Here is a 22,490-nt window from a genome sequence, read left to right as displayed (position 1 = left end):
TAAAGTCTGTCCTAGGCTGGGAGCTGACTGAGTGGGTAAAGAGCTTGCTGTGCAAGTGTCGAGCTGAGGTCAGATCCCTAGAACCCACGTAGGCCAAGTGCGGTCATGCGCATCTGCATTCTCCCTGTCCCTGCTGTGTGATGCAAGGCAGAGACAGGGAGATATAAGGTCAACGACCAGTTAGCCTGGTGTGTGCAGCAGCAGTAAATGAGAGGAGAGGACTGACGTCCATATCCGACCATGGCATTTGCTTAATCACATGCGCGAGTGCACATACACACACACGCCAAAGGCAAGTTTATCATCTACCTTTTAAAAAATTTGTGTAATTAGGGGACAGGTATAGTGCATGCCTTTAGTCGCAGCACTCAGAAGAGTCAGGTGAATCCCGCCTGATCTACATAGTGAGTTCCAGGGCAGCAGAGTGACAAAAAAAAGTCTATATTAATTATACTGAGTGTTGTGTTTTACTGTGACACTTCCCACTGGCATGTGCCGTCTGTCGGGATGCTCCCTCCGTTTGAGTTAGACTAGAGAGCTCTTTTCTGCATTATTACCGGAGTGAATGTGATCGTTGGGAAGGCTTTGTTGTTGTTCTTCTGTTTGTTTGTTTGTTTGGTTGGTTGGTTGGTTGGTTTTTTGAGACAGCGTTTCTCTGTGTAACAGCTCTAACTGTCCTAGAACTCACTTTGTAGGCCAGGCTGCCTCTGCCTCCTGAGTGCTCGGAGTAAAAGGTGTGTGTTGCCACCACTGGCCGAAGGCTCTGGTCTTTGTGGGAAGCTTGCTCAGTGCACATTCCAATTACCCAGTATACTTAGCACTTGGGGTTTTCTGATTTGAAAAATTAGTTCCTAAATGATTTTTTTCAGAAACCATAACATACACAGTAGGGGAGAGATTGCTTCACGCGTCTTGAAGCAGAGTTTTCCCCCAGAGACTTGTAAATCTTACCTTTAAGTTGGCGTGCTGGGCTAAGAATGACAGATGCTTTTTTATAGTATACCACAGTGCAGAGTGACTGGACAGGCGACTCAGTGCTTAGGAGCACTGGCTGCTCTTGTAGAGGATCCAGGCTTGGTTTCTACACCTACATGGTAGCTCACAACCACCTGTAACTCTAGTTCCAGATCAAAGGCCCTCTTCTGCCATCCATGGGCACTGTGTGCAGGTGGTGCACAGATATACACACAGGCAAAAATACCCATAAACATTATTTTTAAAGTACACTACAGAGTTATGATCAAGCAGCCTGCTAGGAGCTAGGGGTATAGCTCAGTGGCACATGACTTCCCTCAAATGCACAAGGCCTTGGGTTTAATTGTTAGCTCCGTACAAATGCACATGCACAAATCTGCAGAGTATTAATGTAAATCCAGACACACAGACCAGAGGAACATAATAGAGAGCCCAGAAGTAAACTCCACACACACCAGCTGACTTTCAGCAAGCATGCTACCAACACACACACTGAAGAAAGTACAGGCATTCTAGTCGGTGGTACTGGGAAGTCAGATGTCCGCCTGCCAAAGATTGGCGTGAACCCAATTTCTCATTAGTTACAAAAACCAACTCAACATAAACAACAGAGTGAAGGAAAAACCTACAGTATCAGGAAAATATTTACTAATTATTCATCTGTGAAGGGGTTAGTAGTAACAATACATAAGGAATCAAAAGCTCAACAACAACAAAAAATCCAATTGAAAAAATCAGCAATAACCATAAATTGATGTTTCTTAAGACATACAACAGGTTCAACGTAATTAAGCCTCAGGGAAATGGAAATCAAAACCACGGTGAGATAGCACCTCGCCCCAGTAAGAATGGTTGGTATCAGAAACCCTGAAAACATCAGATGCTTGTGTTGGTGTAGAGAAAAGGGGACCTAGCACACTGTTAGTGTGTGGGGGGTTGCATTGCTGTAATAAAAAACCAGATGGAGTTTGCTCAGAAAATGAAGACTAGATGTGCTCTATGACCCAGCAGTCCAGTATGTCAAAGAACAGTCTGTGTTTCCACGGCAATGGTGACAGTATTGACAGTTACTATGAAATGCAGGAGCCAGGCATGGTGTTACATGCTTCTGATCCCAGGCCTTGAGGCAGAGGCGAGATCATGAGTTTGAGGCCAACCTGGGTAACATAGCGAATTCAGACTGGCGTCCATAATGAGAGTCTGTCTCCAAACACACACACACACACACACACACACACACACACAGAGAGAGAAAGACATGGAAACAATCCAAGTGTAGATGGAGACTAACTGCTCGTTCATTTGCAGCATGAAAAATTTCCACACCCGAGTGCCTGCCATTCAATCCATGGATAAAGAAAATGTGTTTCCTGTGCACAATGGGATGCTATTCTGCTGAAAAATAGATATGGTGCTGTCATCTGCAACAACGCGGGTGGAACTGACTGCAAGCTAGTCTTGTAAAACCCAGTGTGACATGGTCTTGCTCACATATGGAATCTTAAAGACTTGATCTCGGGGCCAGAGAGCTGGCTTAGCAGTTAGGAATACTAGGATCCTGCAGAGGATCCAAGTTCGGTTCCCAGATACCATGTGGCAGCTTACAAGCATCTGTAACTGCAATCCCAAGGGATCGGACACCTTCTGGCCTCCGTGAGCACCAGTCATGCATGTGGTGCACAGACAGATATACTTGCAGGCAAGGCACTGAATACATAAAGTAAAAGGAAAGAAAGTCTTTGAAAAAAAGGTTGTAGGCAGGATGGCGGTCACCAGAGGCTGGGGAGATTGACGGGGGAGACTGACTGATCATGGCTACTAAGTTACAGTCAACTAGAAACAAGGTCTGGTGTGCTATTGCACAGCTGACCCCTGACAGCAGCCCTGTGCACTCATTTGTAAAACCTAGAAGAAAAGGTTTGAAGGTTTTCAGCGTAGTGAAAAGTGTTTACAGAAAGAGGTCTGTCTGGCCTGGTTTGTTATTACATGGATCCCATAAATATACACAATTTTTATGTTTTGCATGTCAGTTAAAGTAAATGGGTTCTCTGTGTGTACAAGATCAACATAGTCAGTTCTAGAACATTTTATCTCCCCTAAAGAAATCCTGTGCCTATTCAGTTTTCCTGTGCCCCTGGCTAGAACTTCCTTTTCTGACTCTGCCATGCCTCTTACTGCTCAGCCTCTCCCTCAGGACCAAGAATGTCTTCCTTTTACAACCCTATCCGGGCAGTGTTCAGCATCTCCCCAGAACCATCTTGACCCGGTACCAAGTGCCCTTCTCCTGGCCCTGGTGTACCTTGCTCCGCTGCCTAGCCTTGCTTTCTTTCCTCTGCCAGGTTCACTGGGAGAAAGCTTCAAGTCTTAGACATTGGGTCCATAGCATGTTTGACCTTATCACAATCCAGGACTCCAGGCCAGGCTGATGGCAAAGAAAGCATGCCATTCACCTAGCCCCACACTAGGGAGAAAGCCCTTGGACTGAGGATGCTAGGTTCGGAGTGGCCTGGGGGTCTTGTTTCTGAGCAGACTGGCAGGAGCTGATTTGTATCTCCATCGTGTACTGAGGGAAAGAGAACATTGAGAGAACTGAAGAACCCCCTGGTAAATTGCACAAGGCTCACGCAGGCATCTCTGCAAGATCTGTCGATACTTGCTAGGATAGGATTAGAAAGGGAGAAACAGAAGGCAAGCAGAGAGCTGAGTTCTAGTAGGCTTAGGCCCCTGGGTGAAGTCATGGTGAGACCCTTGGAAAGTCATGCCAAGCCTTTCATAGTGTACAGACACGACCAGGCATGTGGGACGCACCTTCCTGAGCCTGGTTTCCAGATTTCTCATGGTAGGACTGCTTGCTTCCGGGCTGGATTAAACATGGCCCATTGTTCTTTAACGTATAGGAGTGATTGCCTGTGTGCGTATGCACACCACCGCTGTGTCTGGTGCTTGTGGAGGTCAGAAGGAGGAATCAGATCCCATGGAACTGGAACCACAAGTGGCTGTGAGCCACCATGTGGGTGCTGGGAATAAACACCCAGGACCTCTGCAAAAACAAGTGCCCGCAACCGCTGAGCTGTCTCTCTAGCCCCCTTCTAGTCCATTCTTACATTGTCTTCTTGTAGGATATTGGGATGTGTCTTAAGCTGAAGGTCCGTTTTAGGGTCTTGTTTTTGAAAATGTTCACATAATTTTATGCTATGTTTATTTTCTAGTATTGAGGCTAGAATGCAGGGCCTTGAGAATCGTGGGCAAGCTTCCTGTCATTGAGCTAGACCCTCGGCCAGGCTAGTGCAGTTTCGGTTCTGCGACGTACCGAGGAGAATGATTATACCTAACCAAAATAGGCTCCAAGAGTTAAGCATGGGGCTGGAGAAATAACTCGGGGTTCAAAGTGCAGGGAGGACTGGATGGATATAAGTTCTCAGCACCCACATCAGGGAGCTCACAACCACCTGTAACTTCAGCTCCAGGGGATCCAGTGTCCTCTTCTGGCTTCAGCGGGCACGGCGCTCATGTTCATACATACCTCCAATCCACATAATCAAAAACAAAAATCTTTTAAAAGCCATGCATCCTCTGAAGTGCCCTGCATAAAAGTCACCACAAGGGAGAGAATGTATTATTTCTCCAGACTTGATGTTTCAGCACTGGAGGCCAACACTTGTGTAATGGTTGTGATCTCTGTCGCGTCACCCTGACAAAATCCATAATGGCTGAAGTTTAACTAGAGGGAATCTTTGTTACGCCAAGAGCCCTAATGATTTTAGACTTGCAGTGCTTGTGTTGAAACAATGAATGAGCTGGGCTTGGTGGCACATGCCTTTAATCCTAGTACTTGGGAGGCAGAGACAAGAGGGTCTTTGTGAGTTTGAGGCCAGCCTGGTCTACATAGCAAGTTCAGCTACACAGAAAGACGTTTTTGCAAAGAAAAGAGTATTGCTGAATTTCTTAGAGGCTTTATGTTTTAGGCATCAAAAGTCAAAACAGGCACACATGGTGAGGAGACACCTGATATTTTGGTTTCAATAACTCCTTGTGGGATTCAAGAAAACCTGCAAGCCTTGATATATCCAGTGTGAATCTTTTATATATATATGTATATATATACACACACACATACATATGTGTGTGTATAACTTATTTTTATTTTATGTTCCTTGGTACTTTGCTTATGTGTGTCTGTGTGAGGATGTCAGAAGCCCTGGAACTGGAGTTACAGACAGGTGTGAGTTGCCATGTAGGTGCTGAGAATTGAACCTGGTTCCTCTGGAAGATCAGCCAGTGCTCTTAACAGCTGAGCCATCCCTCCAGCCCCTACAATGTTATTCCGAAGTGTAAAATCTGATGGAGGTGAAAAGCATGAGTGTTCAGCAACCACAGTGCAAAAGAAAGAATGTTACATAAGGAACAGATTCTGCCTTTTTTTCCCCTCTCTTTTGGTTTTTCAAGACAGGGTTTCTCTGTGTAAAATCCCCGACTGTCCTAGAACTTGCTTTGTAAACCAGGCTGGCCTCGAACTCACAGAGATCCGCCTGTCTATGCCTCCTGAGTTTAAAAGCATGTGCCACCGCCGCCCGGCTCAATTCTGCTTTTCAAATAACTCACAAATTCGTCCCCTCTCTTCTTCCCATTGTCACTATGCTTGTACCTCTAGCTCTCAAGACTGTCTCAAAAATATGAATTCACTTTTCTTTTTTATTATTTTTTAATTCTTAATTGTGTGAATATGAGGGGCTGCACATAAGTACAGTACCCACTGAAGCCAGAAGAGGGCATCAGGTCTCCTGAGATGGAGTTACAGGCAGCTGTGAGCTGCCCAGCATGGGTGCTGGGAACTAAACGCGGGTCCTCTGGAAGAGCAATGTGTTTCCTTTACCACTGAGTGTCTCTTCAGCCCGGGCTGAAATTCTGATGTGGGTATGTTGACTGGCCTCCGCCTGGAAATCAGTACCCACTCACCCACTCCTCCATTTTCTGTGCAATTCCTCCCCGTCAACTCGGCTTCACTGCCTCGACTACAAACTCCTTTAAGAATAAATCCTTCATCCGCATAGTGGTGGTGCACACTTTAACCCCAGCACTCGGGAGGCAGGGCAGGCAGATCTCTGTGAGTTTGGGGCTAGTCTGGTCTACAGAGCTAATTCCAGGACAGCTAGGACTGTTACACAGAGAAACCCTGTCTTGAAAACAAACAAACAGAATAAACCCTTCCTTTTCTGCTGGGGTGACCCATCGAGACTTGCAGCTGGCTCTGCCCTTCAGGCGTCACCGTCTCTGTACCGCATTCCTGGCTGGGCTCAATCCGGGTCACACGTACCCAACAGGTTGGCTGTAGGCTTTCCCGGCGCTGATGTAATTGCAGCCTTAGCTCCTCTCTCATCACCTCCTCCCTTCTGCTTTCTGACTTCCATTCGTTGGCATCATCTCCTTTCCTGTTATTTATGTCTTTGTGATTTCTGCCTAGTTAAGGAAGTTAATAAGGTCCCAGGCTGGAGAGGTGGCTTAACAATTAAGAGCATGCGTTGTTCTTGCAGAGGACCTGGGTTAGATTCCCAGCACCACCCACAAGTACCTGTAGTTCCAGAAAATCCAGCACCCTCTTCTGGCCTCTACGGGCACCAGGCACACTCACAGGGCATAGACATATCTACAGGCAAACACTCACACCATAAACCTAATAATCATTAATAAGATCCCTTAATTGTTTTAGCAGCATTTCTGGAGGAAGGGGAGATAAATGGTGAGTTCAGTCCAGTGTTTGAACATGAGAAGTCTCCCTTGTTGGTACGGAGACAGCAGGGTGCCTGGTCGTGGAGCCCCTGGAGAATACTTCCTCTACTGTGCTGACTCCATGATAACCACAGCTAGAACTCATGATAGGGGTAAAGGCCTTGGGTTTTCTGCATCTCTTGACAGTATCCTTGTTCTGCGCAGGCAAAATAGTGAGTGACTTACAGGTCATTTGTCAGTGGGGTGACCCAAAAGGCAGGGGCCTTCCAGGACACAGAGAAGCCTGCCCTAGGCTAGGTATTGACTCCTACTTCCTGTGACTCTCTTTTTTCACAATCACTGTGTATCTCTCACGGATCCCAAATCTACTTACAGGATGACGAGAGCCTGAAGCACCTCACACACGAGGAGAAGGACGTCATCCTGTTCTTTGAAGAGACTCTAGATTCCCTGGAATATGACTTTGATGAGCCAGCCCTGTGTGACAGTGGCATTCATTGCCACTCTCCACAGTCTCTGGAAGAGAGCCCTTCCAGTCACTCAGAACCTGAAGATGTCATCGATTTAGTCCAACCAGGCCCCGAGAGCCTTCCAGATGTGGAGAGCCTTCCAGATGTGGCTCACGTAACAGGTACACACAGGTTCCCACGCCTTTGACTTGGTGTGGCGGTGCACCCGAGGCACACCCGCACCTTCTGCTCTGTCTGCATCTGCTTGTCAGGATAGACGCTCTTGAAGCTCTTTTCAGCTTCTAGAAGGCCGAATTATCCTCTTGGTGGTCTCTCCAGCAAAGGGAACTCCAAAAAGACTGAACGAGGAAAGCCAACTGAAAGGAGAGAGAGGGAGAGAGAGGAGAGACCAAATGAGCATATAGATTGTGTGGTGTTGTGTGTGTGTGTGTGTGTTTATGTGTCGCGGGGCACCTGGTTTGTCCTGCATGATTATGTCCCATTTCTAACATGTGACTCTGTAAGGTAGTCCTAGAAAGAGCAAGGAGCAGGCCAGTGCCCTCTTTGTATGCTCTGCATCACTGAGCGGAATCCATGAAGAGGTGTGCTTATGCCCGTTGAATCCTGGGATAGAACTGGGAGGAAATGGTGTGGAAGGTTTCTTAGAGCCTTTATTTGCCAATCGGAAGTGATATTAACAGCAAATGAAGGAGGTACCCAGGACTAGACGAGAGACGAAACAGCGAAAACACTTGCGCTTTGCAGCCTGTAAACACCGGTGTTTGTCATAAGCTTCAGGGGAGGGTGTCTTTCTTTGTGAGACAGGGTCTCTCTGTGCATCTCCAGCTGGCCTGGAGCTTGCTGTGTAGCTTAGCCTGACCGAATCTTACCAAATGCTGTCTGTCCTCCTGTTTCCGCCTCTCAAGCACTGCGATTACACTATATGCCGCCATTCTTGGCCTATGTGCGTTTTCTTGTAAAGCAAACTGCCTTACTCAGAATTGACATCCCACACAAAAGAGCATGGTTTGCAGCCAACCCTTGAGAGAAGAGACATTAAATTTTGCATTTTTTTTTTTACACTTCTGCCTTAAAGTATAGTTTCTAAAGTAACTTGAACCAACTGATCCTTTAAAAAGATTGGATCATGTAATCACACCAGAGAAAATGGGTTTGGAAAATTCAGCACGTGTGCCCAGCAATTCTCTACCCTGCTATTTTCATAGCTTCTTTTGTTTGCTTGCTTTTTGAGACGCGGTTTCTTTATGTAGTCTTGGTTGTCCTGGAACTGTGTAAACCAGACTGGTCTTGAACTATAGAGATCTACCTTCCTCTATCTCCTGAGTACTGGGATTCAAGACGGGCACCCCACATCCTCCACTCAGTGCTTTTTGAAGCCCCCTATGAGGTGGTCATTGCTTGCCTCCTGTCACATGCCGCCAGGGGGAGGGACCCTCAGAAGCGTGCCTTTCCAGACTGCTTCCTAACTGGCTGCTTCTGGCTCTAGATCTTCACCCTTTCAGGAATCTGTTGGGTCTCAGTGTATGGCCCTGGGGTATATGGACTGACTGCCTTTTTTCTCAGCAGTGCAGGCAGCAGAACCAGCGTTTTGATTAGGCTTTGTAGAGGTTGGTAGTGTCCCACTGTGGCTTTCTAAAGTTCAGTGGGCAGGAATGCCTCGAGTCTACTTTTAGTAGGGTGAAACCTTACGAGGTCTCTTTTCTTTCAGGGGCCACATCTGTTACAAAACAGGGCACTCCTGCTCCTGAAGGTGGGAAACAAGCCGCTGAGAATTCCCTGCCACCACCAGACTCCAGGGATCCTGAGGTGTTTTCTCTGCCACCCTCTCCGCCTGTCTCTGTGCCCTCTGCCCCCCGAAAGGAGCTGATATCCCCCTCTCCTCCAGTAGAGCATCCCAAACTGTCCCGCTCCGTGCCCACTCCTTTGGTGATTGCTCAGAAAATTTCTGAGAAGTTGGCGGGAAACGAAGCCCTGTCCCCCACGTCCCCTTCAAAGGAGGGCAAGCCTGGGGAATGGAGAATGCCGCCGACTTCAATAGCCTCTCGAAATGGGGACCAGGTCGGCGTGTGGCACCGACACACGGCCCAGTCAGCGCCCAAGGTCCACCGCTTCCCCAGCAACATAAGTGTGACTAACAGCGCGGGCAAGGACTTCAACAAGACTATCTCCAAGGCGGCTGTCAACGTGCAGGAGCGGAAGGCCCAGGTCCTGGCTAATATCAATGGCATGTCCTTCATCGCTGCGGGTGACACGTCATCAGAAGAGCGGTGGCAGAAGGCTGAGGAGCAGAGGGGCGGCTCTGCGGACGGAGGGCGCGCCCAGAGCAGGGTGGGCATGGCCGGGGAGCCCGGGGGGTCACGTGCAGGAGGCCCAACCAGGGCGCAGCAGTCCCGGGCCGTGCAGACCGAGCAGCCATCGGCACTAGCCAATGGCTTCCAGAGCGTGCATGAGGCTCTGCGCAGCGAGCCCAGTGCCTTCGTCCCCATCAGCAAGACCATCACCTTCCGTCCAGACCCCGCTGTAGCGAGCAAGCTGGCGCGCCAGAACGCCAGCCGCAGCCTGTACGAGCCGCGCCTGGACGGCTCCCAGGATGCCCGCAAGCGCACAGGCTCGCTCCCCCGGGCTGTGGGCTTCCGACCACAGGGCATCACAGTGCAGTTCTCAGGCCGTGGCTCCACAGAGGAAGCACGACGTGAGGCCCTGCGCAAGCTCGGGCTGCTGAAGGAGAACTTGTGATGGCCACAGTGGGACTGCCGCAGTGGCTGGGTAGACCCTGTATCCCTGCACTGGGTGTTCTATTCTCTAAGCACAGAAGCCGGGTAGCACAAAGTGCGGCATGTTCGGGGAAAATGCCTCCGCCCCAACCCCTATGTCCAGTGCAGCGTGGAGCCAGGGGCCAGTGGGGCAAGGACCAGACCCCCGGAGCTGTCCTCTTCTTTTCCTGGGGTCATGGGATAACCTTTAGGACCCGTGGGCTTCCATGGCTACAGATGACCTATGACTTACATATGTCAGGACGGCCTTGGCTTGACTTGGTCCAGCATCTCTGATCTGAACCTTTAATCCCGCGCAGGACTTGAAAGCCAGTGTAGTTCTCTGATGCTCAGGATTCCCCCTCCTCGAAAACTAAAAAGAAATGCTTGTTAAATTGTATAGTGTCAATATACACTTTGAAGTCTAGCTGTTTGTGTGTGTGTGTGTGTGTTTGAAGAGTAGAAGATGGTACTTTACCAATCTGGATTTGTTTCTTGGCATAATTTGGTTTGCCCCATTTTCTTTTTTCTTTTTTCTTTTTGGTTTTTCGAGACAGGGTTTCTCTGTAGCTTTGGTGCCCGTCCTGGAACTAGCCCTTGTAGACCAGGCTGGCCTTGAACTCCCAGAGATCCGCCTGCCTCTGCCTCCCGAGTTCTGGGATTAAAGGCGTGCACCACCACCGCCCGGCCTGCCCCATTTTCTTAACTGAAACTCTTAAAGAACCCTTTAGAGTAAGATTTACTGTAATTTTGAACTGTAAGAACAAAACAGGATGTCAAGTTTGGAAAAGGTGGTATTTATGAGAAAGCAAGTCTCATGCGACCCTGGGATGTGTGTATGAATGAGTCTGTTATGTATAAATATGTGTGCCTATGCTAACACACATGAGTATTGTGTGTCTGTGTATGCACATTTCTTAGGACATAGTATCTCCTTCCGAAGACACCGTTATTTAACTACAGGATATGAGCACTTCCTTTTCTCTCACAGACACCTCAGCATTGTGGTGAGCACTACAAAGTCTTCCTATTATGGAAGTTGGCTAGGGACACATGAACCCCAAGTCCCTTTTCCTCAACAGTGTGTTCTGTTCCCAATTAAAGTAGTATTTCCTGCTTTCAAATAAGCAAGATAGTTCCTGTTTTTACTTAAGAACTTTTTTTTATTTAAAGAAAAATTAAAATCTTCTTTGTCACCTCACTAGTTTGTGTTGCAAGGCAGTAGCCGGAAGGAAACGATCTGATTGCTTATGCTCCATGAACACCATCTTGGGACTCACTCGAAGGAGAAAACTGAACTCAGTTATGCAGCATGAAGAGTTTTCTCTCAGACTTTGTCTGTTTTACAGAGTTGTGGCCACAAGTGTTATTATCAAAACTATTTAAGACTGGAGTCTCGAACCTCTAAGAATAGATGGGAAAAGACTGGCCTGGGAGCCACACCCGCGGGTCCTCAGCAGCACTGTGACAGAGCCCTGTTTCCTTTCCAGCTGAGCATCACTGAGACTCTGAGCTGTTGAAGGCCATTTTCACAGTACTCCGCTTGCCTTGTAAGTTCCATAAGATGATGATTAGGTTTTATTTCTTCAGAACCATGGTCTAGCAACTTGCCCAACTCTTTCTTCTTCTGAAGTCTTCACAAACATTTTTTAATCCTATTTAAGAAAGGGCTTTAAACTTTTAAAAGTACCTTTAATTTTGCTCCTGCTTATGATGGATTTTCTTTGACAGGAGCCCGGAGGTTTCCCTTTGACAAAGTCAGATGCCACGCACAGTGTTTAATAATTGACGGTTTCAATACAGCTGTTACAGACATCCTTCATAGAGGATATTCCTATCACTTTATTGCGAATAGACTGAGTTTGACTGTAGATTAATATATCCTTGTAATGACATTTTTGAAAAAAAAATTTTATCTTACCTATAAACAACTGTATTACATTATGCACGATATTACTTCCTTTTAAAGGGTTATATCTTTTTCTTCTATTTATTCATGTTTCCTTTCTATTTAATCCATGACTATATTGACTGTTACTTTGTTTCTTGTGTCCAAAGCCCTAATGATTAAAGCCCTATTTTTGTGAATGGTGAGGGCCCTGCTGTGTGTCTCCTCTGCTGAAAAGCATTAGTTTCCTTGCAGTGGTTGTGGGGTGTGACGTTTTGTTTTGTTTGTTTGTTTTTAAGACAGGGTTTCTCTGTAGCTTTGGAGCCTGTCCTGAAACTCGCTCTGTAGACCAGGCTGACCTCGAATTCACAGGGATCCGCCTGTCTCTGCCTCCCTAGTGCTGGGATTAAAGACGTGCGCTGCCATCACCAAGCTGTGATGTGACATTCTTAAATGATATCTAGTTCCTAGTGTTCAAGGACCATAATTCAAAGCAAGATTGTAAGGAAAAGCAAAGGTAGATCTAAAGTCCCAGTTTCTCCTCAGGTGACATTATAAACACCCTTTTATCTCTAGAAAACTTTGTTGTGCTATGTAAAAGTCAGAAGACAATTTCTCCCTCCCTTTACTGTAAGTCTTTACACAGCTGTCCAAACTAGAGTCCCACAGCACAGCCCTACCTAGCTGTCCCTGGGAGAAGCGGCTGCTCCAGCTCCTGCCTCCTCGTAATCTGCACCCTACCTTAGTGTGCGTGCTCATCTTCACAAAATAGGCAGAACCTTTGCCCTTTGCTCTCTTCCTCACTAAGGTTACATCCTCTTGTAATGCCTGCTCGAGGAGAAAGGGAGGAGTCAGGCTGTAGGATGTTACTCACCAGACGTGCTGAGGCCCCTGACACACACAGTGACTGACCACGGAGCCCTCAGCAATCATGAAGCATACAGTCAGACGGGGCTACAGAAATAGACTTTTGACTGGAGAAGTCTTTGCACGCAGTGCTAGTAGGGAGTGGGGTAGGGCCCCATTGAGGACTAGCTTCCTCGAGGAGCTTGGGGGAGCTGACCAGAGGCCAATGGAACCCTAGTATCAAAACAAAACCAAGGGAAGTGCATTCTTCCCAAACCCCCAGGGCTTTGGCCCGGAGGATCAGACCTTTCCCAGGATTTAGTGGCAACTTCTGTGCAAGTGATATCAGTTCTTTAACGTGTATTAAAGAGAAAGAAAGATGATAAATATGACAACAATTTACTCTTATCAAAGAAATGGGTGTCTGCTACACAGCTGTTTTCCTAGCTGGTACAAGTACAATGAAGGCATTGTTTCTCTCTGGCTACTTTATTGACATGACCTGGGCAAGGTTAATAAACTTAGTTTTGCCCCTAAACTGTGTTCTCAAACTTCTGTCATCCAATAGCGGTGTAGTCTAGATGAGCAGTAGCCTTGCTTCTCTGGCTCCCTTGTCCTGGTCCTGGTCCCCAGCCAAGACTGCTGGATGGAAGGAGGAAGGGGAGGGTCATGAATGTTCACCTGGAGAGGTTTCTGTTCTCTCTAAAGTGACAAGTCACCAAACAGGTTTTGTGTCTTCTCTTCACGAGGCTTTCTCCGCCTGGCTTTAAAGTATGGGGACACGTTCCCATATCCTTTTCTAATCTACTAGTCAGACAAGCTGTGCTTTTTCAGATACCTGAGAAAAAAGAAGCCTGGATTGTAAGCTGCCGTGTCCTGGGAATGACGCTGCTCTTTGTGGCTGAGTTTGAAACGGAGGCCCAGTTGGAAATTCAGTTCAGCCACTGGCCTCCCATTCAGGGCCAGAATCATCTGCTTTCTCTGGGCATCAAAGCCGGGGGAAGGGGTAGGCAGGATGGGGAGTAGAAGCAGCATTGGGAATCTGCTTCTGGAGATGCTGGAGAGACATCACATACTTCTTAGCCTTTTTGGGTGGCAGTTGAAATGCTTTTAAAGGTGTCTTGATTCAGAAAGATACAGCAAAACCGTCCTCTGCAGTCCTGTTTCCTAAGACTTCTGACTGGATGTATGGTACACTGCTGTATTAGCCCTGCTTGGGAGGGGGAGGCAGGCAGATGAGTTAAGGTCATCCTCAGCCACAAAGCAATTTTGGGGTCTTCTAAAGACCCAGTCTTCAAAGCACAGCAAAATTCCAGAAATGTCACTCCTTCCTGGTGCCGGTGACAGCAGAGACGGGGGTGGGGGGGTGGGGGGGGGTGGGGGGGTGGGGGGGGTGGGGGGGTGGGGGGGTGGGGAGGCAGCACAAAGAATCCCCAGGAACGGGAACTATTTCCTTCAGTCTTCCTCCTTGTCCTTCCTCTGAACTACACAAACTTTCTGTTGTGCAACTGTTAAAGGAGGAAGAAACATAAGGAGGACTTCCAGAAATGTCTGTGTGGCCCACCAGAGAGTCTCCAGCCTAGAGGAGAACAGAGGCTCATGTGTCTCAGAAATTTCTTACCAGTCCCCCAGGCACCATTGCTTTAAGGTATCCTGGGATCTAGACCTGGCAGATTAGGAGGGGTCTTCATGGTGTGTTTAATAGAGGTCCTCAAATCCCAAGCTCACCTCAAAATTCTCAGAGCCCGCCAGGTGGTGGTAGCACATGCCTTTAATCCCAGCACTTGGGAGGAAGAGGCAGGCAGAGCTCTGAGTTCGAGGCTAGCCAGGTCTACAGAGTGAGTTCCAGGACAGGTTCCAAAGGTTACACAGAGAAACCCTGTCTCAAAAAACAAAACAAAAGCAAGACCAAAAATCCTCAGGGGCCATCTATTTCTTCGTTGGGGCCACACTTCTGAGCTTCCAGAGCATTTGGAAGGGGAAACTGCAAGCTAAAGTCTAGCCTCTCTTAGGTTCAGGGCTCCAGTCCCCACCGCCAGCTGTGGCGGCAGACTGTACCTTCCGCTGTAGTCACAAAGTCACAGTTGGAAGCTGAAGCTAATGGGACCTCGTCACTGACAAACAGGTCACACTTCATCAACTCCAACTGCAGATACGTGTGTGTGCAGCCAAGCTGCCGAGGGTACTAGCCAAAATTCTGGAAACGCTTTCAAAGGGTGAAGCTGAATGAAAAGGAACCCTAGGCCAGGGAGTTGGCTTGGTGCCTGTGTGTGTGCAAGCACATGTGTGATGCGTATACTCTTGTAGAGTGACCAGGCTGACGTCAGCCCTTGGCATCTCTGATTTGCACTCATTATATTGAGTATATTGGCCTTGAGTGTTGCCACGTACAGCTAGAGGACTGACCTTGTTACTAATGACACCTCTAGGTCTCTGTGGCCTTGGGAAATGACGTAAGCCCTTGGTATGCCTGAAATCAGGTTGCTTGTAAGTTGCTGTGATGGCAAGTTTCAAAGCTCCCTTCAGGTTCCATCTCATTCTATTGCCCAACAGTTTCCTGGCCCATGAAACTAGGTAGACTTTGTCCATCTGTTTGTTTGCTGTCTACTTGTGTGGTGTGTGAGCATTTGAGTTTGGGGAAGATGCACACACTCTGCTTTGTGAGGCAGAATGAAGAAGTGCTTGTGGAGCCCAGAACACTGTATTAACTGGAGTACCTCCTGCCTATCTTTATACATAAGCCCCTCCAGCCAGGCCCCTTTCCCGAGGATTTCCAACTGCCAGGTTACATCGAAAAATACTCTAGCTGCCCTAACTGCTAGACCCTGCCCCCCACCTTACAGTATAAAAAACCCAATCTCGGGGCTGGAGAGATGGCTTAGAGGTTAAGAGCACTGACTGCTCTTCCAGAGGTCCAGCAACCACACGGTGGCAAACAGCCATCTATAATGAGATCTGGTGCCTTCTTCTGGCATGCAGGCATACACGGAAGAAATGTTGTATACATAATAAATAAGTAAATCTTAAAAAGAAAAAAAAATCTCTGGATGTGAAATTCCACCAATCTCCACCCTGAAAAGTTCACCCTCCTGGCAAGAAACTTTGTACAAACCTGTATCCTGTTCCGTTTCTTTCCTCAGCAGAGGCAGCCACCCTCCCACTTTCTTCCCTCCTAATAAACCTCTTGTGTGAGGTTTGTTGTGCGGTGTGATCTTGTGGTATTCCTTGGCTCCTGACTGTTATGCTTATATTATAAACTTAACAATATTCTTTTACGTTCATGTCTCTATGTTTCTGAAACTTTCTGTAAGGTTATTTTTCAGTGTACTTGTGTGTATGTGTGCACGTGTGTGTGTATGTGTACTGTATGTGCTTGTGTGCACCTGGAGGGGGCAGAGGAAGATGATCAATTGTCCTCTCCTATCACGGTTATCCACCTTATTCCCTTGAGACAGGGTCTCTGGATCTCTAGTGAGAGAACTTGGAGCTTAACTGCTTTCAGCTAGTCTGCCACACCCCCACACCCCCACCCCAGCCCCCAGCCCCATCTCCCAGTGGTGGTGTTACGGGTACATAAAACCACGTTTGACTTTTTATGGGGTCTGGGGATCTGAACTCAGATCCTAATGTTTGAGCAGCAAGCCCTCTTCCCCCAGCAAGCCACCATCACGCACAGGCTACCCTCAAGCTTCCAGTCCTCCTACCTGGCCCTCCAGAATCCTGGGAGTACAGGTGTGTGCCACCATGCCTGGATTCTCAGTTCACTCCAAAAGAGTAGGATTACGGCATGTCTGATGTCAGCCAATGGGAGTGCGTCCATGACTACAGAATTTGCTTATTGAGACAGGCTGATCTCATGCTTGTCCTCCTGCCTGGAGCGGTCTCTGGAGCAGTTTGGGTTACAGGAACCAATCACCTGGCTCTACTTAAAACTAGTTTTCTTATTCCAGTTTGGGAGGTAAACCTGTAGGTGCCAAATGATATCAGTTTCTTTTATTCAGCAAAGCCTTGTGTCCCTTGCCCAGGGTGGGTGTTGAGTGGTGATAAATACCCTTTTGGTCCTAAATACCTGCCAGGGGTGTGGCATGAGCAGTGGCCACTCAGGAAGGTTCCTCTCCACCAGGTCCTCCCGGGAACCCTGCTTCCACTGCCCTGGTGGCCTACAGTTGCCTCACCTCCCACCCCTCTGGGTTTTTTTTTTGTTTTATTATTATTATTATTATTATTATTATTATTATGTATAAAATATTCTGTCTGCAGGCCAGAAGAGGGCACCAGACCTCATTACAGATGGTTGTGAGCCACCATGTGATTTCCGGGAATTGAACTCAGGACCTTTGGAAGATCAGGCAATGCTCTTAACCACTGAGCCATCTCTCCAGCACCCCCACCCCTCTGTTGATGCTCGAGCCAGGCCAGGACTGTTCCTCCTAGCCTTCTGTTTTCCTCGGTGTCGAGCTGACTGCACCCCACCAGGTCATCAAGAGGAGGGTGTGTGCATCCCCCCTAGTGCCTCTCTACAGAGCTTGTCTCCTCTCCCTGAGTCACTTCCTGCTTTCTCCCAGACTTGGAGTTATGATCCTCCTACAATCAGACCAGGTGTGTGTGTGTGCACGCATGTGTGGTGGTGGTGGTGGTGGTGGTGTGGTGGTGGTGGTAGTGGTGGTGGTGGTGGTGGTGGGTGCTTTTCACTTTGAATGCGATGAGGCTGGGTCGTCTTGAATCTGGGCTTGGAGTCTACACAGCCTGAGTCTTTGCGGAGAAGGGAGGGAGTGTGCCAGGCCTTGCAGCAAGGGCAGGAGCCTCTGACCTTGGAAGAACCACTTTAAGGGAAGTTCCCTGTTTCCATGCGTTCACCCCAGGACTTGATTTGAAACTCAGAACTCCCCTCTGCACAGTGGGATCTTGGGGGCAGGGGTTGCCCAGCTGCCCACTGCAGTCCTCAGAAGTCACAGCAGGTCCTGGAAAGACTGGTAGGCTTCAGTGTGGCACTTTGGTTGGAGCTGCAGGTTCCAAGAAGACACGGGTGAGAAGGTGCGTGGTCCCATGTATCTGGCCCCATTCCCTTCATGGTACTGCCACAGTGCAAACCCTGGCCCTGGTTATCTTGGCAGAAATGACGACAGTTCTGCCAATGTCCGCAGATGGTATTGCTGACATTTGTACCCCATTCTGCCGAGAAGTGCCTGCATCAAAGAACACAGTGTTTCCTGCCTTGGGAGGCGCTACCCTTCCCTTAAGCTTGTTGCTATTTTTGTAAATTTTTTTTTTTCTGGCAATAACTGCCTTCTGTGCCTTTAGGCCAGACAGTAAAAAGAACACCTCACAATTTCCTTTTAGTTTTTTTCCCTCTCAGTTCAGTCATTCACCTCTTTAATTCTAGGAATGATTTTACTATTTCTGAACATGAGATCCAGGCAGGGGTGTGGGCACACCTCTGCAATCCCTCACTGGGGAGGTGGAGGCAGAAGGATCAGGAGTTCAAGGTGATCCTGGGCTAAACAGTGGATCTGAGGCCAACCTGGGCTACATGAGACTTTATGAAAACAAACACATGAAGAATTTTGGCCTCTGGATTTCAGATTCCACATAGTGCCTTATGTGTTAGGGAGGAGGAGAGAGGTCCCAAAAGGACTAAACACATTGAACCTGGGCATGGAGAGGTTCTAAAGGCCCCGAGGGTTGGTGTGAACGGTGTAGCAGTTAAACTGGCTGGAGGGGGAAGGGTGTCCACCCACACGGAGGATCACCTGCCTCTGAGTCCCCAGCCTGTGACTGCTTACTATGGGTCTGACCCTTGGAGTCCCAAGGGGGTTGATTGGGATGAGCCATCCTTAGCTCTCAGGGTCATCAAGGGACCTGAGTGAGATCAGAGGCTTAGCACATGACTGGCTCACACCTCCATCACCACGGCTACTGCCCACACCACGATGACAGCAGGGACGTCCCCCAGGGCCCTGGGGACCTGAGCAAGACGTGGAGTGATGGCCACAGCAGGACAGAGCACTCTGCTGTTCAGTGGAGGTCCTCAGCCAGCACGCAGTCTGTGGGGCCTGGCTTCCTGCTTAGAGACACAACCAACTGGCTTTAGATTCCGTTCCACAGGGACCTGAGCTGCAGGGCTTGCCCACTTTCTAAAAATATGTGTCCAGAGTTTGTTTTCCTTCTCTGGGGCTGGGTTTGCCTGGTTTCCTGCTCAGAAGCCCAGTGCTGGATCTTGCCGGGTATCTGAGCCCACTCTTCCATTCTAGGCCTGTGGAGGACTTGAAGCTCTCCCCGGAGCCTCCCTTCTGGGTCTCCTCTCTAGAGGGAATGCCAGGCCAGCTCTGCCAGAACAGTGGGGGACTGTGTGGCCAGCAATGGCCCTGGGATGTGTCCCACACACACCATTTTCATACTATGTAGACCAGGCTAGCCTAGAACTCGGAGATCCACCTACCTCTCCTGAGCAGTGAGATTAAAGGCGTGCACCACCATGCCTGGCAGAGAGGCTGGGGTTTAGATTCCCTTTGTGAGCCTCCAATACATGGCCAGAAAACAGAGAGTGTATTCCTCCGCTGAGGTGCACAGTGAAAGAAGTTCCCTAAGGTGCGGAATGGGTGCTGGACTACAGTATCTGTGAGGTGGGGGCCACATTATATTTACCTTTGCAGCTCCAGTGTACCTGAAATGGCATCTGGCACATAAAAAAAACAAAAACCAACAACAACAACAAAAACCAGCTAGTAAATTGAACAGTTGTGAGAGAATAAGAGCAGTTTAGACTTTTCAGAGTCTGTTACTCCCTTAGCAGAAATAGTCTGGCTCAGAGGACAGGGGACGGGGATGTATAGCAGGCAGACAGACAGACAGACAGACAGACAGAGTAAACAGTAGGCTGAGGCCATTTTGAAGAGCCGAGCATGACACTATAGATAGATAACCAATGGAGACCCTGACAAGGGTCAGACTCTGATTCTGGCATCTTCCACACGTGGCCTCTGGGTTTACCTTGAATGGCTTCGTCTATCAGCACGCCCTCCCCTGCTATGTGCTGTTTTTTATATAATGTTCTGTATTATGATGAGCACGTAGTAGTGAGCAGACCACTCCGGCCGCATCCTCCCCAGGCCTGCAGCTCAGGTTGGGGGACAGACGGGCTGGTCTGTACCATACTGCGGAAGGGCAACCATGGGAACCTCAGAACTGAGTGCAGGGACATGGCCAAGCTGATACTTAAAGGACCAGCCAGAGCTAATGGGACCGAAAGTCTGGCTGAGGGTGCTCAGACAGAAGGAACAGCACTGGGAAAGACCCAGAGCAGGTTAAGAAGAGGAAGGTGTATGAGGAACAATGGTCTGTATTGTCTCTCACTGGACAAACACTGCCCCTAAGTGAGGCAGGGCCTGTGGGAAGAGCCGTGGTCCCTGCCCACCCAGGCACTACAACCCAATAGTCATTCAACAAACAACACCATTCCCTACACTGGGGACACAGTCAAACAGAAGTCAAAAGCAAAAGGAAAGTCCTAGTCTTGACCTTGTTATTCTGGTGGTGAAGACAGAAAACAAAGGCGGAGCAATTGCGGGGAGAGGGCTAGGGCCGAGAAGGAGCTGGAATTCCTGACAGGACGGGTGGGTGGGGCCGCGAGTGGAAGGGCTGCGCGGCACAGGTAATTAGGAGTTGGGAATGTGCCAAGTCAGCTCTCAAGTCACCTCGGCAGCTTCAGCCTGATGCTTTCAACATCCCTGCTTGCAGTCAAAGAAGGGAAAATGTCCAGGCTTCCTGGGAAGAAAGAAAACATAGAAAATACTCTCTGCCGGTTCACAGCGCAGCGCCCATTGACGCCCCCACGCTCATCTTACTCTGATCGGCAAATGTTTCCAGAACTGAGCCAAGGTTCCTGCAGCTGAGAACAAGGAGCCCCACTTGCTGGGCTTGGCATTTGGGGTCTCAGTCCCATGCTGTGAGGTGACAGAGCTGTTTCTAAAGCTGGCTCTCTTCCATCCACTTCCCAGACTGTGTCCAGGCAAATGATGAACGGCAGGCAGGGAGGGGCCTGTGGGTCGGGCTAATCACACTTAATGGGAGATGGAGTCTCGGATCCAGACAGCAGCCACACTGGCTGATCCTCTAATCATAGAGGACGCGGGGTGGGTGTGCCTCCTGCGTGGGTTGGCCGCCTTTGGAGGTGTCAGCACAGGGTAGCCCTCATCAGATTGGACCTTGAACAAAACTTACCTTGGGTTCACATTTTCTATTTTTGAACACTTTTTTTTTTTAACTTTTAAAAATAATATATTGCCGGGCGGTAGTGGCGCACGCCTTTAATCCCAGCACTCGGGAGGCAGAGGCAGGCGGATCTCTGTGAATTCGAGGCCAGCCTGGTCTACAAGAGCTAGTTCCAGGACAGGCTCCAAAACCACAGAGAAACCCTGTCTCAAAAAAGCAAAATAATAGTAATAATAATAATAATAATAATAAATTATTTATATTCCCACCCACTCATTGTTCTACATTAACATAAAATTTTTTTTTTGAAAAAAAGATTTCTGCCTCCTCCCAGCCTCCTATTTCCCTCCCCCTCCTCCCTCTCCAGTCCAAAGAGCAGTCAGGGTTCCCTGCCCTGTGGAAAGTCCAAGGTCCTCCCCCCTCCATCCAGGTCTAGGAAGGTGAGCATCCAAACTGTCTAGGCTCCCACAAAGCCAGAACATGAAGTAGGATCAAAACCCCGTGCCATTGTCCTTGGCTTCTCATCAGCCCTCACTGTCCGCCATGTTCAGAGAGTCCGGTTTTATCCCATGCTTTTTCAGTCCCAGTCCAGCTGGCCTTGGTGAACTCCCTTGAACACTTTTTTTAAAGATGCATTTCCTTTTTAATTATGCATGTGTGGGGGGGTCTGTGCATATGTGCACATGTAAGTTTCAGGCAGCTGTGCAGGGAAACACACTCGGTTCTCCACAAGAACCCACACCTAACCATTGAGCCCCAAAGCTCAGCCTCTCATTTTGTATATCTGAAGAAGTGTGAAGGAGGAGGAAATGCCTGGAGGTGCAAACTGGTTTATCTGAAAATAAAGATGAGCAGGGGCCGGGCCCTGCCACAAACATGCTATGCAGCCTGGCCCATTTCCCATCCTTCCACTCCTCATGGGATGAGCCAGGAGCCATCAGACACTGCTACAGTAAGAAACCCCTATGGTCTCAGTGGCTTAACAAAATGAAGTCTGTTTTACTTACAGCCATCCCGTAGGTCTGGTATCCCCGTCCTCATGAGGCTGGGGGCACCAGCCTATGGTTTAACTTTATCCCCTCAAATTCCAGTATTAGAAGCTTCACCCCAAGTGCGACAGTGCAGGATGTGGGGTCTACTGGACAGTGTGACAATCAGAAGGATGGCCAGTGGCTTTGTTACGTAAGCGAACTCAGCCCTCTCTTGCCAGTTTTGGCATGTCTTCTGCCAGACGATACCTCTCACCAGAGAAGACCCTCGCCAGACACAGCTCCCCCACCTTGAACTTCCTGACCTCAAAACTGTGAGCCAATTTGAACTTTTCTTGTTTGTAACTGACCAGGCAGTGGCATTCCAGAATAGCAGCATGCGGCAGTCTGCGGCAGTCTGCAACAGCGCCCACAGTGTCCCTGAAGCAGAGAAGGATGAGGCACTGGGAGCATCTGGGGGGCCCAGCCTGGCTGACATTTCTCTTCCTACCACGTCCGCCATCGCTGGACTGGGTTCGTTGCGGTGCACGATCAGGTGTCAGCAGTCAGTGTGTCTCCCCAGGAGGACACAGCTGTGGAGGACACGCAGCAGGGGCTTCATGCTCCCGGTGCTGAATGCTGTCTGTCATTC

General features: G+C 48.7%; 1 protein-coding gene across 2 annotated transcripts in view; it reads left to right on the top strand.

Annotated features, from left to right (window-relative positions):
• Positions 1-12,072, top strand: part of Proser2 (proline and serine rich 2) — a 32,491-nt gene extending 20,419 nt beyond the window's left edge. For both annotated transcript variants that reach the window (XM_057787536.1, XM_057787535.1), the window contains exons 3-4: positions 7,078-7,333; positions 8,881-12,072. In XM_057787536.1, coding sequence (XP_057643519.1) covers positions 7,078-7,333; positions 8,881-9,908 — 1,284 coding nt within the window. In that variant the 3' untranslated portion in view covers positions 9,909-12,072. The remainder of the gene's footprint in view (positions 1-7,077; positions 7,334-8,880) is intronic.
• Positions 12,073-22,490: the final 10,418 nt, after the last annotated feature.

Source organism: Chionomys nivalis, chromosome 13, assembly GCF_950005125.1.
Source record: "Chionomys nivalis chromosome 13, mChiNiv1.1, whole genome shotgun sequence".
Lineage (NCBI taxonomy): Eukaryota > Metazoa > Chordata > Mammalia > Rodentia > Cricetidae > Chionomys > Chionomys nivalis.
Note: the sequence above shows the minus strand (reverse complement) of the source record. Positions and strands in the feature narration are given on the sequence as shown.